Below are 17,136 nucleotides of genomic sequence, written 5' to 3' on the forward strand. Positions count from 1 at the left end.
GACTGTCTTATTTATTAATTAAAATTATGTGAATAGAAAAATCTAACTAGATCACAACTCTCTCTCTCCCTCTAAGGTGCATCAAACTCCAATCTTGAACAAATAAAATTGACCATTATAAAATTTTAGAAGGTTTCGATTTGTGTTTTAGTTTTGATTTTGATTTTTAAAGTTGTATTTAAAAAAATAATAAAAAAAGTAAACTAAAAACAAAATCTTATTAGTTATAATATTTTCTCCTGTACTTTACAAAATTCTAAAAGGTAAACGATAACTAAATGTACTATTAGAATAACTGCAAAACTCCCCCACCCCCACCCTTTCCAAAAAAAAAAAAAAAAAACAAACAAACAACGATAAAAAAAAGAAGATGGAGAATGGCTCCGCAAGCATGAGGAGCGAGATCGTCAAGAAAAGAAGCAGGAGCTGAGTTCCAACTGATGAAATTGAAGGTTTAACTGCTTTATCTGCGACAGCTTTGAGAGCTTGAGAGCTCACCACGTTCCGGATTCGATATTTTGAGCTCGATTCAACACATCATTCCCAATTTCAAAACATGGGTGCTTCAGAGTCTACTCTACAAGTATAATTCTTTCTTATATTCAATTCTATGTTGTTTTTGTTTGCTTTATTAATTTGTTATGGCTGAAGGCACCGGGTGACAAAATCACCACCGTAACTGAGCGATCCGCAGCCTCTGACCCCATCTTGGACAAGCTCAAATCCCTCAAACTGGTATGTAGTACGTTCTTTGTTTTTGTTAGTAATTAATAAGAACACCAGGTGTTTGATTATTTGTTTCTTGTGTTTTTTTATCCTTCCCTTAACTTTATTGTTCCTGTATTGTAGACATCGCCCATTCTAACGTCTCCCCCTACAGAGGGTACCTTGACTGAGATCTTGGTGAGAAGGCCTTCCTCCTCAGTTCCAGGTCAGCATCTCCTATGCCTTAATCATTATACTTTCCCTCCAATATGTTCATACATATCATATATACTTCGGTTGCAACTGATTAATCCTCAAAAATCAAAACTGAAAACTCAAATAAAATATTTTTTGGTGAATTATTACTTAATATGTTACTTGCAGAATATATGACCCATGATAAAGGTTTTGGATACTGTAACTTTAAGCCAAACTGATTGTAGAATAAGCAACGATACTCGATCCCTTGTTGTTGCTTATCTGCCAAGGCTAAAGCTATAAACCCTTCAGTTTCTCTTTAAAATCCTTACCCCTTGTTTCCTTTCCATACTTCAATTAATAAAAGCTGACGGCATAGATATCTCTATATGTTATGCTAGATTGCAAAATTGAACATTGCTGAATGGAATTCCCTCCACTCATTGATGTGAGAGAGAGCCTCTGTTCCTTATGGTTTTATACTTTTATTGGTTTTATGAAATACTTTGATGCGAGTAAGATTCAGGTTTTTCAGCTTCGCTTAAGAAGGTTGGCTCGTTTCATGGTCGCAGCCCTCTTAAAGCAAATACTTAGCGGCTCTCTTTTTATGGTTGAAACAGCTATAGTGAATCCAAAGGTTATACTGGAGCTCTTCTCAATCTATCGTGAGTGGCAAGAGGAAAAGGCTGAAAAAATCAGCAAAAGACAGGTCTGTTCAATAAACGCATGATTTCTAGTTTTTAACATAATATGTTGGTTCAAGAAATGTAAACTTGGTGTGGTGTTTTGGGAATGCCAGTTACAATGGTATGATGATAATTTGTCAAGACCTTAGTTTTTTGGCTGTATAATGCTGCATGAAATGGGAAATTACTTCATATCTTCAATAATGGTAAAATGTCATGATGTAAAGTTCATTGATAGCATCTCATAAGTTTTGAAACTTGAAGAATTGCCTGCAAAGTCACTCATAGAGTTCAACCATAGTGAAATCCTAATACATTAGCTAAAACTAGACTTTTTCAACCTTCCACACTGATTAAAAGGATTTGTAATTTTGTATACCTTTTTAACTATTTCAATATGAAAATATTGGTGGTGAATGATCATGAAAAAGTTATCTCCTATCATTAGTTTGACTTTTCCAGGCAGGAGATTCTGAATGGTGATGCTAATTCTTTGTTTAGTTTAGTGAATTGAGGTATGCTTGGAGAGGAAAAATTGACAAAAATAAATAAATAAAATGATGAATAGTAGGGGAACCCTTACATGGTGATAACTGCCGGCTTAATGTGTCTAATGTACATATGCAGTGGACATGATTATCAAATTCAAAATAAGTTACCAAGTAGGATGAATCTTTATCGGAATGTGAAACTCCTATTTTCTGGCTACCCCTTGATCATTTTTTTTGTTGTTTCTATATTATGTTGTTTCGCACTATCATTGTATTGTTGCCACTTAGGAAACTTGACTTGTATTCCTTCATTATGACTTATAAAAGCAATGAGATATTCCTGTTATCCTGTACATGTAGAAAATTGACACAAATCCTTGCAGGAGGAGATAGAAAACAAAATAGAAGTCGCAGATGCTCTGGCAATCAAACTTCTTCAGAGATATAACTACTCCATGTCCACAATGAGGACTACTTCACAGCATCTATCGGGAGGTAATTATTAACACACGAGTTTTAATAATGTGTGCAATCAAGGTCTTTATAACTTTGTAGGCGCAGTGAGTAAAACTGTAAAAATCTGTGACAGATGGTTTCAGAATCTGTTAACTTGAAAGAGAAGATTCCTTCTTTCAATGGTCTTAGGCTCATAGAACTTTAGAAGGCTCACCAAATCATAATATCCTGACCATGTTTATACTTTGAGGTAGTGATGATTGTTGAACCACTTATTAGTGGATGATTACCACCACATATTTTTCCGGCTTACCATTGTTTGTGCATTCAGTTCATTCACTTCAGGTGGAAATTGGTGAGCTCAAAGGAAGGTTGACTGAAGTTATCAATAACTGCGACACATTGTGCAAGAGGATTGCAGCAGAGGGCCCAGAATCTCTCCGATCTTCTGTCAAGCCCTTCGCATTTTCTACAGTTGACAAAGATAAAAACTTAGCCTCACCCTCTTGTTTGCCAACAGTTTCAGAAACAAATTCACCTTCTACTGATGCATAGTTAGATCAGCAGGTTTGGTTCTTGTCCATATATTCAGAGGGCTCCATGCTTGTTATTGAATCTGAGGTAGTTTGGAACTTGAAGGGATCACATTCACATGGTCGTCTATTAATATTGTGTATAGAGGTTTTCATTTAATTGAGATCTAATACGTGGCAACCTTTGGAGCTTTCCGGCCATGTTACAATGCTACAACAAAGGGAGATTTGTTCCCTATCACTGACATGACATGTGCAGTCTTTTTTTCGGAGGAAAAAAGAGGAGAACAAATAAAGAAAGAGAGAGAGGGGGGATTGCTAAATTGAGACGGTGTTGATTCAAACAATGAGACGTGATATCAACGTTTTCGTCCATTGGCTAGGGATTTAAAATATCGTTTTTGACATCAACTGTTTTAAGATGCTTGTTAGTTTTTTTATAAGTAGTTTTAGACAAAATTCATGTATTCTTATGCACTCATTAGAGAGAAAACAGAAAAAAAAAACCCTTAAAATATTAGGGTGCGTTTGTTTTGAATTTTCATTTTCTGTTTTTATTTTTAGTATTTTTTGTTTTTTAAATTTTGTGAAGAAAAAAATAAAAACTGTAGATGAAACCAGAAAACAGAATTTTATTATTTTCACAGTTTTCACTTTTTCATTCATAAAATTCAAAAAACAAAAAGGAAAAGTATAGGTAGACAATGAAAATACTAAACAATGTGAACAATAGATATATCAGATGTTCATTTCACTAGGTGTGTACGAATGGTTATTCTAATATTAAAATTTAGGTGAGTAATTTAGAGGTGTAGTGTGTTTTTATTTGATTAGTGGTTGTTGTTGTTCAAAAAAATCATTGGTTACCTAGCATAACCCAAACAAAAAACACTGAAAATAAAAACGCAAACCAAATACATCCTAACAATGTTGTTTTCCATATTTGGTTGGTATAAAATGTGGTAACCTCAACTGCAACATGTGCACATGGCCACTTTCTTTGTGATACACTTTGCTAACGGCGTTTACAGTCATGTTTTTCTTGTCGACGGGAGCAATGATGTTACACATGAAGTTGTATTATATCGGCCATGCAAAATTGTAGTTAATATGTTGTTGATGATTGTCTTATAAAATCAAAAGAATAGACACAGCCAACAGTGTGGAAAAAGACATGAAAGGAGTACACGAGAAAATTGGATCAAACACACATGAATCATGCAGAGCATTGTCACCGGATGCAGATTTCGGATATGATGATCCCTAAAGTCATATAGTTATAGATTACAGAAACGAATCATGCAGATTACATATGAAGTGTCACGGAAGATAACTAACCGAATGCTCCCAGTCCCATCGATCTAGGATCCAGCCAAAGTAATAGAGACAGAGATTTAGCCCTTTTTTATTGACTATAGACAGACAAACTAATTCAAATGACGAAATCGTGCAGTAAAACTAATAGTAGAGCATCCTGAGGCCTACAGTAGATGAAAGCAAAGTAAAGAAAGTATGGGAAAAGGAGCATTGGATAGAATGAATTGAATTCGAGGGGGTTACACGTTACAGCGATATTATATCAAGCAATGCACTTCTTACAACAGTAAGACAACCCCAAAACCAAAACGTACTCATAGATTTATAAACTCTCTTAAGCTATGATGATGAAATTGAATCATTTAACAAGAACAGAATTATATGACTAAAACAGAGAAAAAAAAGTTCCTTAAATTAAATTAAATTTGTGGCAATATTGATCTAAACTGAAAACAAAACCAGAAAAGAAAAAAAAATGAAGAAAGGGAGTAGGGAGTGTAGCAGATCAAGGTTGTTGCTGAGCATCAATGTAGCCAGCATCAACAAGAACCTTCTCCTTCTTAGCCAACTCAACATCCTGATCGACCATCATCTTGACGAGCTGCTCAAAGCCCACCTTGGGCTTCCACCCAAGCACCTTCTTGGCCTTTGTAGCATCACCCTTGAGGTTATCCACCTCAGTGGGCCTAAAATACCTCTTGTCAATAGCAACATGGTCCCTCCAATTTAGGCCCACATGACCGAACGCCACCTCCAGGAACTCTTCGACGGTGTGAGACTCCTCGGTGGCCACCACATAGTCGTCGGGCTTCTCCTGCTGCAGCATCAGCCACATAGCCTCCACGTAATCCCCGGCGAAACCCCAATCCCTAGAAGCCTGAAGATTCCCCAAGAAGAGCTTTCTCTGAAGCCCGATCTTGATCCGGCCCACGGCCCGCGTAATCTTGCGCGTCACAAAATTCTCACCTCTGCGAGGAGATTCGTGGTTGAAGAGGATGCCGTTGCAGGCGAAGATCCCGTAGGCCTCGCGGTAATTGACGGTGTACCAGTGCGCCGCGCACTTGGATGCAGCGTAAGGGGATCTCGGGTGAAACGGTGTGGTCTCGTCCTGAGGGGGTGGTGTGGACCCGAACATCTCCGAGGATCCCGCCTGGTAATACCGGATGTGCGAGCGCCCAGTGGCGGAGATGTGGGAGCGCACGGCCTCCAGAAGGCGGAGGGCCCCGGTGGCGACGACGTCGGCGGTGTAGTCGGGGATCTCGAAGGAGACGGCGACGTGGGACTGGGCGGCGAGGTTGTAGACCTCGTCGGGGAGGATGGTGTCGAGCCAACGGCGGAGGGAGGAGGCGTCGGAGAGGTCGGCGTAGTGGAGCTTCATGCGTGCCTTGTGGGCGTTGTGTGGGTCCACGTATATGTGCTCGATCCGCTGCGTGTTGAAGTTGGAGGAACGGCGGATGAGGCCGTGCACCTCGTAACCCTTCTCCATCAAGAATTCCGTCAGGTAGGAACCGTCCTGACCCGTGATTCCGGTTATCAGAGCCACCTTGCGTTGCGACGGCGGAGTGGCTTCGCCGTTGGGGGCGGATCCGGATCCGCTGGACGACATTGATGGAGAAGTGTGAGTGAGTGAGAGTGAAGATCTGGGGGAATGGAGAATATGAGTGAAAGAGAGTGCGAAGAAGATGGTAATTTATGGAGAATGGATAGAGAGAGAGAGAGAGAAGAGAGAGAGAAGGAGAGACGCGGTTGTTTGTGTTTGACAGTGGGAGGTGGGGATATCAGAAATGGGAGTCAGAAGATATTAATCCTGCTCATCCTCTGTAAAAGTCTCACTGTCCTCCGATGTTTTAATTGTAATTCATTCTTAAGCCTTTGATTGGCAAACCAAAACAAAACAAATGAATACAAAATAGGCAGTACAAATTTAACTTTAAGCAAAATCCAATACAATTTCCAATAATTTTTTTTTTTTAAGTTAGGAGTGGGACTCAAATCTGTAACATTTAAGTGAGTATAAAAAAATTATGTCATTTGATTAATCAAAAAAAATATTTGCTTTAATATTTTAAATATGAACAAATTTTTATTATCATATCCATTTTTTATTTTTTTATTTCATTAAATTATTTAGTTCAAGTCAATTTCTTATGTGCCAATGAGTTATAACTCAAATGGCATAATCTCTCCATACTCAATTAAGAGGTTGCGGGTTCGAGTCTCCTATCTTTGGTAAAAAAAAAAAAATTCTTATGTTAGATATCAATTGAATACATGAACAAATAAGTTTGTACATTAAATAATTATTTTGGTAAAGACTAGATGCAATCGATTTTACGTGAAGTTGATAGTTAAGAGTCGTTAGATGAAAATTTAGTCAAATCAGTTAAATCATCTAACAGCTCTTGATTATCAACTTTACTGAAGTCGACTGTACTTGAGTTTCCACTAATTATTTTTTATTATAGAAGATTTTGACGCAGACAAAATTGACCACGAAATATTTAAATAAATTTAATAACCATCAAAGTTTATTTTTGTGTTTTGTTTCAATGAGTTCTGAGCACTCCCTTAAGATTTCGGTAGAAGAAATTGATCTTATGAAAGAAAGCATTAAAAAAGTTAAAGTACGAGAAGAGGTGGACCCTAATCCCCCCAAAGAACCTTACGATGATCGATGATGAAACCTAAACTACTATGAAAACTTCTTATAAAGAATTGTTACTGGAAGTTCTAGGCAATGGAATGGATGATATTAAAGATTTTTCGGAAGACATTGAAGAAGACTAACCTAATCTTGAGGACAAGTGGTACAAATTAAAAGGGACGAAGACGACTCTGTTAAGGATACTGTCTTTGACCCTTGTCCAATTATTCAAGTTACAAAGGATGACTTTCATAAATGACGTAAACCATGACACGCTGCTCTCATGGTCAAAGTTCTTGAAAAGTGAGTGGGATTAGAATTTATGGAACAACGCCTCAATAGAGATTGGGTAAAGAAATGTAAGATTAACGTCATTGATATGGGTCGTGTTTACTTTTTTGTTCATTTTTCATATCAAGAAGACTACTGCCATGCGCTACTGGATGGTCCGTGAATGATTATTGGACAATATCTTATAATGCAAAGGTGGAGACTTTTTTCTGTCCTTTGAGAATCAAGTGAAGAAGATCGAAGCTCGAATTCTTATCCTTAGCTTACCCATTGAACTATATAACCATCATTTTATCTGGCATGTTGGATCCACTATTATTACTATACTAAAAATAGATTGCGCAACCTCCATTCACTATTGGAAAAAATTTGCAAGAATATGTATGGAGATTGATTTGTCAAAGAAGCTAGTGCCGAGAATATCAGTCCTTGAAACTATTATCAACATTGAGTATCATGAGTTACATCTCATGTGCTACATTAAGTATCAGGGATTACATCTCATCTGATTCAATTGTGGCAAGTATGGTCATTGATTGGAAGAATGCAGTGAACCACCAGAGGATAGTGGGTTTAACAAGGAGGTCGAAACCGCCGACAAAATGGGGTAGGATAGGGGTAATCATGATCCATGAATTATTACTAATCCTAGCGAGAATTAAGGAGCTCAAAACTACTCAATCATTAGCAAATATTCTCAAGATCCCTAAACTTTGGATCGTGGATGATGGTCAAACGCTCTAATAGAAGAAAGTCTGATAAGGGTGCAGTTAATAGTAAGGACTTACTTATTAGAGATAATGACCAACCTAGTTTGGAAAGAAATAATTCTAATCAAGAATGCAATAACGAAATAGGGTCCAAGTTTAATGTCTTGAATGCATAGCATGAAGAGAAATTTGTCGCTCATGAAGATCACGTAGAGGACCCAAAGAATGAAGCCATGCATGGACCGGTTATTGTGAAAAAAGAAGCTCAAATATATTCTAGCACTATTTTCCCAACCTATACAAAAGTTTTGAGAGTTGGTGCAGACAAGAATTTTCAAGACAACAAAAAATAATTTTTTTTTTCTTTGGACCCAATGTAAAAGGTAAAATATCTAAAATAAAAAATAAGAGTAATGACTTATGCAATTTAATCTTGAACATTTTTACTGATCTTTCTAAAGTCAAGGAAGTAAATGAAATTTTAATTACTCTAATTTTTAAAGTGGATGCAGCCACCAGTCTCAAGCAAATACGCCCAATAAGATTGTGCAACGTTTCTTACAAAGCTGTGACTAAAATTCTTGCTACTAGATTCAAAAAGGTGATGGTAAGTTGGTCTCCCCAACCCAATTATTATTATTGTTCAAGAAGTCATCCAATCTATAAAGAACAAAAGAGAAAAAGAAAGATTGATAATTATCAAGCTGGATCTTGAGAAAGCGTATAATAAACTAAAATAGAGTTTCATTAAAGATACCTTACTTGATATTGAGTTTTTTCCGCAGTTCATTGATTTGGTTTGTTCATGTATTTCTACTACTAAAATAAGGATCTTATGGAATGGTGAGGCTCTGGATGAGTTTTTTCTCTCCAGATGTATAAGGCAAGACGACCTATCTCTCCATATATTTTTGTCTTCTGTATGAAAAGATTGTTTCAATGGATTTCAGCAGCTGTCGAACATGAGTTTTTGAAACCTATTAGACTTATGAAAGATAGATCCAAACTCTCTCACTTATGCTTCACCAACAACCTCATCCTTGTCGAGGTTTCTATGGAATAAGCAAAGATCATTAATGGATTTCTTGATGCTTTCTATACAATAGGTTCGGTCAAAGAGTTAGTAATGAAAAGAACAGAATTTGTTTCTCAAGTAATGTTGGCATCAATGTGAGAACTGAGATTAGTGAAACTCTCCATTTTTCCAGAATATATGATTTAGAAAAATATCTTGGAGTCCCTCTGCTTTATTCCAGAGCATATAAGAAAACCTTCAATCGTATCATCAATAAGCTTAATTTCAAATTAAGTGGATGGAAGGCCACATCACTATCCCTTGGAGGAAGAACTACTCTGGTGAGATCTGTCATCTCTTTCCTTCCTAGTTATAATATGCAAACTGCTAAGTTACCTATTGCTACTTGTAATGAGATTGATAGTAAATACAAGCCGAACAAAGTAAGAAGATTCACCTTCTTAGTTGGAAGAAAGTTGCTGAACCTAAACATTCTGGAGGGTTAGGATTTCAATACGCTAAGGATCTTAACCATGCTTTCATGATGAAAGTGGAGTAGGGTCTTATAGAGAAACCGAATACCCTTTGAACTAGAGTTTTGCGATCTAAATACAAGTGTGGAAATGATATCATTCAAAAAGTAGCTAGGAGAAGCGATGATTTAAATCTTTGGAAGGGAGTTTATGCAGCTTGGAGTGATGTGGAACACAACACTGTTTGGAAGATTCGAGATAGTTTTAGGATAAATTTTTGGAAACATCATTAGATTCCCAAAATGGAAATACTGAAGGTTATGAGAACCGAACCGATTATCGAACCACTCTAATAATTGATTTACTGGTTCACTGGTCTAACCAGTCTAATCGTGGTTCAACCAGAAAAACTGTTTTAGAATAAAATAATAAATAAATTATAAATAAATATCCTAAAATACAATTATAGTCTAATACAAATCTTAAAATATCTTCAAAATTTAAAACACTACATAAAATATCATCAACCAAATCCATATGATCTTATCAAAATATAAACTCAAAAATTAAATAGTAAAAAAATATATCTAAATATTAAATTCCAATATCATTCGAAATAGGAGGATTGACAGGCAAGTTATTATTTACAAATGCATTGTTATCAGCAATTGCTTCTTGATTAATACTATTATCCATAAATAAAATTAATAAAACAGATACAAAATTAAAAACAGCCGCAGAACAATGAGAAATCAAAAAATCATCAATAAGACACCATATCTAAATTGAGTAAATTCTGTCTACACTCTACAGCATTCAGCAACAAACAAAGCCATCAGCAACCAGTAAAAGTGTAACACAGTAGAACAGCAAATTTGAACAAAAAAATTAGGAGTCGTCAGCAACTAGTAAAACAGCCAAACACTATCAGAGCCATCGAGCAATTAGAAAAAACTAAAATAGAATAACAGACTAAGTGACTAACAGAGCCATCAATCCATCAACAAAATTGTGGTTAACAATTAAAATCAAGATACAAGATAGATTCATCAGCAAATTTGAACCAAAATCTTACAGACATCACCAACCAGCCATCATACAAGACAAATCCTTCAGCAATGGTAATTACAATTTACAAAACATTACAAGCAAAATGGAACAAAAATTGAAGAAGAAGACCGAAGAAGAAGACAAAAAATTATTTTAAAATAAAATAATAAATAAATTATAAATAAATATTATAAAATATAATTATAATCTAATATAAATATTAAAATATTCTCCAAATTTAAAACACTAGATGATAAACAAATTCATGTGAATGGTAGTCACTTTATAATAATAAACTAAAGATATTGTACATCATTCAAGCAACAATATTCTGGTTCCAACAAGACACACAGAATCATGTATGTGTAGTTCAGCACAAAGCTTATTTATTTATAGAAACTAAAAACACTATCAGCAGAGGGCAAAAGCATGATCAAACGGTAGAAGCCTAGAAAGGGCAGAGTCTTTGACAATTGTTATAGGACAAGTGATCACCCAAAAAAATCCATATAAAATAACAATGATAATATCGGCAAATAATATGATACATAACAAGATGGATGTAAGTATGTACAACTTCACCAACAAAACATTTTATACAGATCAAGACATACAATAATAGTGACATAGTGAGTTTAAGGTTTTACTTTTCCATAACACTTTTTGTGAAGAGAAAAAAAATACAAGTAATTGAGTGTTTAAAAGACAACATGTAAAAGTAGAAGAAACTACATTTCAACAAGTGAAATTTAAAAACAAATGCAAGGAAATATCAAATATGTTCCTTTTGTAGCACCAACAACTAATTAGTGCCAACAATTTCAACCAATAAAATCCAATAGTCCATTTAATGTCAACATTAGAATTGATCCACATACACAATTTCATTTCTATATTTCAAACAATAACAAGTATTAATTTGCTTGATTCTAATGAAATCAACCACCACACATAATCAAGGCAAATACATTAACAAATTAGTTCTTAAATTCATATCAAAATTCTACTCAGATTGGTACTTACCACCATTACCATCACCATTATTAATAGCAACAGAGTAACAAATTCATTTCTAGCAATAATTTCAATAACACAATCAATTATTTGATTTCTATTCACAATTTCACATTCAAAAATCACTAAACAGAGCATGAAGTCAATAACTATTTCAACAAAAAATTCAGAAATATCATACTCAAAAATTAAAAAATGGCAACAGCAGCATAACAAATTCATGTTAATCAATAATTTCAACAACAAAAAATCAATGATATATTTAATTTCAATTCAAAAATCACTAATTTCATATTCAGAAATTAATGATATATTGATATACACAATAGAGCATAAAAGAAAATCAGGACGACCACGGAGAGACGAGCAAGATGACCACAGCGAGACGATGGCAACACCACGGCGGGCAGCTCAAACTCGAGGCTTCGAACAGCGAAGCTAAGCTACAAGACAACGCGACGACGACGTTCCGACCTAGGGATTTGGGTTTGGGACAGGGGGAAGGAGGAGGCCGCGGAGGCGCCTTTAACGATGGACGGCGGCAGCGGATCCATGGAAGAGTCTAATTTTTTTGTTTAGAGGTTAGGGCTGGTGAACGATGGCTAAGGGGCATTTGAATTTGATTCACGAAGGAGGAGTCGGGGGGTGAGTGACTTGTAGGTTAGGTTTCTTTTTTTTTTCCCTCAAAAAATTAAAACGACGTTATTTTTTTAGAACCGGCCGGCTCCGATCCGGCCCGACCGATTCAACGATTTTGCAGCAGTTTTGAATTTGGCAGTTTTAGGGAGAGGACTGGACCATTTTTTTCGCCGATTTTCAGTAGAATCGGTTCAACCGGCCGATCCGGTCTGATTTTCAGAACATTAAGAATACTAGAGCAACACGCAAATCAAGTATTGTCTATAGCCAATTTAGATGCCTCACTAATAGACTTTCTATGTGTTTCAGTTGATTGGGATATTGACAAATTAAAAGATTGGCTCCTTGAGGATATCACCAAAAAAGTCACGGTGATGACACCTCCATCCCCTTGGAAGGATGTTGACCAAGAGCTGTGATCAACCTAAAAATCAGCTTATCATTCTATCCGTCTTGACTTGAGCCCGACAAATAGGACTTCAAGTTGATCTGGGATTGGAAAGGACTTGAAAGAATTTGTTTTTTTCTGTGGTTGGTGGCCCATGAGTCCATCCTTACCAATGCGAAAAGAAGAAGAAGAAGAAGACATATGATTGCCTCCCCAATCTGTCCAAGAAGTAATTATGGGGAAGAATCTGTCCTCCATGTTCTAAGAGATTTCACTTTTGCTAGAGACACTTGGCGGTTGCTGGTGCATCATGTGATAATTGGAAACTTCCTAGTTAATAACACAGAATTGGATTATCAACAATCTTTCGAGAGATCAAAATTGGACATGATTATTTGGTGTAACTATCCCTTCTCTTTGGTACTTCCGAAATCAGTTAGTATTTTATGGGAAAGATATCCATCCTTGTGTTGCTTCTGAGTTGACCAAGGCTCGGTGAAAAGAGACCTAAAAAGTGTGGAAGAAGAGTGTTTACTCCATGAAGCATAAATCTAATGTAAGTCAACTTATTTGATAGAGTCATTCTCCTGAATCATGCATTAAAATCAACGTAGGTGGTTCCTTTTTCCCGCACAACTTGAACGTGGCATGTGGAGGAGTTCTTCGAGATCACCTTGATAAATTTGTGAAGGACTTTGCATGCAATTTAGGGAATTACTCTATTATGCATGCAGAGTTATGGGCTATTATTAAAGGTTTACATATTGCTTTGGCCAATAATTACCAGCATATCATCCTAGAATCTGATTCTATGATGACTATTTTGTTAAGGAAGGATGTCTACAATACCACCCTTGCAAGCTTCTGATTGAAGACATCTTGATCATGGAAAAGCATTTTAGTAATGTTAATTGAAAGCATATTTTGCGTGAAGCCAACTCGGTGGCTAATGCACTTGCCAAGAAGGGCAAAAACTTTTCCCGGATCTACACATTTTCAACTTTGCTCCTGCTGATATCAAAGTTTTCATTTTCTTGGATTGTCTTGGTTGCCTTAGAATTAGGGGGTCTGCTTAAAATTTTTTTAGGTTGTTTTGTCTTTGTTCCTTAGGGTCCTTAACTCCCTTGTGTCATAAAAAAGTTTACCTTCGTCCCATAAAACTAACAAAATGTTAACTCTATTAATATAATTTCTTAAATACCCCTCTTCTTTCTTCTTTCCTCTTCAGCTTTCTTTTATAAATTTGTTTATTTTGATCACCGTTATTATCCTTGCTACTGCTATTCAAAGTATCTTAAATTATAATCCCAACACTAATGTTTAATTTATTTTTTTCTAAAAAAAAGAGATAGGAGGACTGAGTAGGGAAGAGACAAACAAAACTGCTTCCCCCAATTGCTTCCAAACTTTAATTGCTTCTCTCTCTCTCTCATTGTGAATCGGAGAAGAGCAATACAAATTCACGAATTAGTTCACGCATTATGTCAAATACCTAGAGAATTCGAAATCTTTGGAGAACACGTTATCAGTTATCACACAGCCAACGCACACTTGTGAAAAGGATCCTATGTGAGACGTTGAAGGCGTTGGCGATCCACCACTCAATCTCGTCTTCAAGATCCTGCTATGGCGTCTCCCAAATCTCTGAAGTGCTAAGATTTTGCAACCCCAACATTGAGAAGCTTTGTTCTAGGAACTCACTCTAGTAACTGTACACATGCGCATACTAGGTACCAAACCTCACATCCACCATGTGCGTCGCTATCTCTTAGAGACCGATCACCGTACTCGCTAGCAAAATATCTATCACGACTTCATCTCCAGAAATCGATTCCGCTGCTAAAATCTAGTGATCCTCAATGTTATTATCGCAACTGTAATCTCCTCCTTTGAAATTGCTTCCGTTGTCGGAGTCAAACGACGAGCTCTGAATTGTGGAATTGGTCTTCTGTCCACCTTTTCCCTTACTTTGTATTTTTTTTTTTAAAAAATTAGTGTAAAGTATAATGTTGGAATTGTGATTTAGAATTATGATTTTTTATTTGGATTTAATTTAAAGATTCTTTTAATAACATTAGTGGTTATAATAATAGTGATAAAAGTTAAAAAATTATATAAAAAAAAGACAAAGAAGAAAGAAGAAAGGAAAAATGTATATAAAATTATCTAAATAGAGTTAATTTTTTGTTAGTTTTATCAGATGATGATAAACTTTAATGGTTATCAAATTTATTAAATCTTTTGTGGTTGATTTTGTCCATGCCTAAATTTTTTATAGTTAGAATTGAGTATTTATTCTAAGTTTTTATAATGAACATGCCTTTAACTAAATTTTATTATATCTGAGATCTTTAAACTTTCTTTTTATAAAATAAATAATTTTTTTTATGACTGAAAAAAAAATAAAACAAAAAATAAAATAAAAAGAAAAACTCAAGAAAGTCTCTTGAACTCAAACAATATCTAATCTGGAAGAGATTCAAAGATGTTGCTAGTGGGATCAAGCCACTTTGAATACTCGATCGGATTTTAAGCATCACTCTTACCAATAAATTAATGATACCATTTCTTCTCGAAATATCAAGTTTAAATGGACCTCCTATTTTTTGTTAAGTATTTAATGAATATACAGAACCAATCCTCATCTTTTATGATTCAATGCCAGACTCTCTTTGGTCAGTCATAAACGCACCCTTTGAATCAATTTCGCAGACTATTTTCTTGATACCATATTCCTAAGCTAAGATCATCTCTTTCCAAATAAAAAAGTTCGGATTTTTTGATATCCCATTACGGGAGGTTGTTTGAGCAACGCTTCACTCAACTACCCCTTTGATCCCTAATCACACAACTAAACCCAACTACTTGAACCTTTTGAAAAATGCTAGTATCACTGTTTACCTTTAAAACCAAGCGAAAGAGAACCCCGTGAACTCACATTGGTGGAGCAAAGTTGTCGTGGCCGAGAGAAGGATTGCTTAAGCTTGTTTTTCTATCTTCTAACTAAGACAACAACCTTAATCGACGACTAAGCTTCGTTAGGGTTAAAGATTTTTTGATTGTGTTGTCTCCAGATCTACCAAATATTAGAAAAGAAGAATTCACTATAAGAAAATTGTTAGATACTGTCGAATTTTTTTGGTGAATTTGCTAAGAAAATTTACCAGTAATTTGTTTACTGTTAAATTTAGCGGTGAAATAAATTTGACCGTATAAACTTCGTTAGTAATTATTTATCGGTGGATATTAACTTTTAATTGACAAAATTTTAGAGTTTTTACCGTCAAATTTATCTTCGGTAAATTCGACAGTAAACTTAAACTTTATTTTTTCTAAAAAAATTTGTTTAAAAATTTAATATATAATTTTAAATGTTTAAATTCAATAATTTTTAAACCAACAAAATTTAAAATTTTACATTTTTCATAATAATTTGTCTATAATTTTTCATTAAAAGTTTACAAACAAGTTCACACATCAAAGTTTAAGACTAAAGAAGAAAAATAATAATTACTCATGTAAGGAAAAAGATATATAGCACTATAAAAATAAGATAATAATTACTTATTGTTTGATATGAAAAACAAGATACCTCATAGTGGTTAAGTAAATTGCATAAGTAAAACTTTTTAGATAATAAAATGTTGAAAGAAAAAATTAATTATGCAAATGGACAAATTAAGATTATAAACATAACCAATACACAAATTATAAATATAATCAACACACAAGTTATAATTAAACAAACAAATCAAATTTCATATATTCAAATGAGTAAATTACTAACAAACTTAGTAAAATTAACAACAATTATTTCAGCAAAATTAATTCAGAAAATAATTAAATCAGACAACAATGAACTCAAAAAATTAATAACAATCAATAATAAGTTAATAATTAACAAATTAAGATTAACTCCGAGAATTAACAATAATCAACACTAATTAACTTAGAAAATAATAAAACTCAGATAACAATAAACTCAGAAAATTAACAATCATCCAAAATATCATCAACTCAGAACAAATCCTAAATTACACCATATCTAACCTAACATGATTTAATTTCTAATTACATTAAATTAATATAACAAACCTTATTAGTCACACACTTAATTAAAAAATTTAATCAATAATTTAATAAAATACCTAACAAAATCCTAAATAAATAAAAAAAATATGAAAAAAATACAAAAACTATAAAAAATTAACAATGATGATGGCTATAGAATGTTAAAAGCGTGGTGGTGACAAGTGGCAGTAAAAGCTACACTGGTGGATGTAGGATTTAGTAATATAACAAACAACCAAAAGAAGAAATAGACAACAACCTTAGCTTTGGCATGCTAGACCTTAGACACAGTGACAACGATAAGCTGCCGACCTCCGACGGCAAGGGACATCAACAGCGGCGGCACGACAGAGGCTTTTCACAGAAAATTCAGCAGTAGTGACGATGACGTGCTAATCTACGACGATAATGTGGTCTACTGGCGGCGATGGCAATTCCAGGTGGGAGCCGCGTAA

At 34.8% G+C, this 17,136-nt stretch overlaps 2 protein-coding genes across 3 annotated transcripts; one reads left to right on the forward strand and one right to left on the reverse strand.

The window, feature by feature from the left end:
* LOC107642944 lies at nucleotides 512–3,608 on the forward strand (the record flags this gene model as incomplete). Of its 2 annotated transcripts, none has more annotated exon segments than XM_021123055.1 (6): nucleotides 512–583; nucleotides 652–735; nucleotides 850–931; nucleotides 1,524–1,612; nucleotides 2,464–2,575; nucleotides 2,670–3,608. In XM_021123055.1, coding segments are annotated over 6 exon segments (459 nt in total), but the record flags the coding sequence as incomplete, so codon positions are not given.
* LOC107642945 (GDP-mannose 4,6 dehydratase 1) lies at nucleotides 4,604–6,214 on the reverse strand. Its single transcript, XM_016346459.2, has one exon. It carries the CDS (start codon nucleotides 5,990–5,992, stop codon nucleotides 4,892–4,894), a length of 1,101 nt encoding a protein of 366 aa, XP_016201945.1. The 5' UTR covers nucleotides 5,993–6,214; the 3' UTR covers nucleotides 4,604–4,891.

Source organism: Arachis ipaensis, chromosome B05 (assembly GCF_000816755.2).
Source record: "Arachis ipaensis cultivar K30076 chromosome B05, Araip1.1, whole genome shotgun sequence".
NCBI classification, from domain to species: domain Eukaryota; kingdom Viridiplantae; phylum Streptophyta; class Magnoliopsida; order Fabales; family Fabaceae; genus Arachis; species Arachis ipaensis.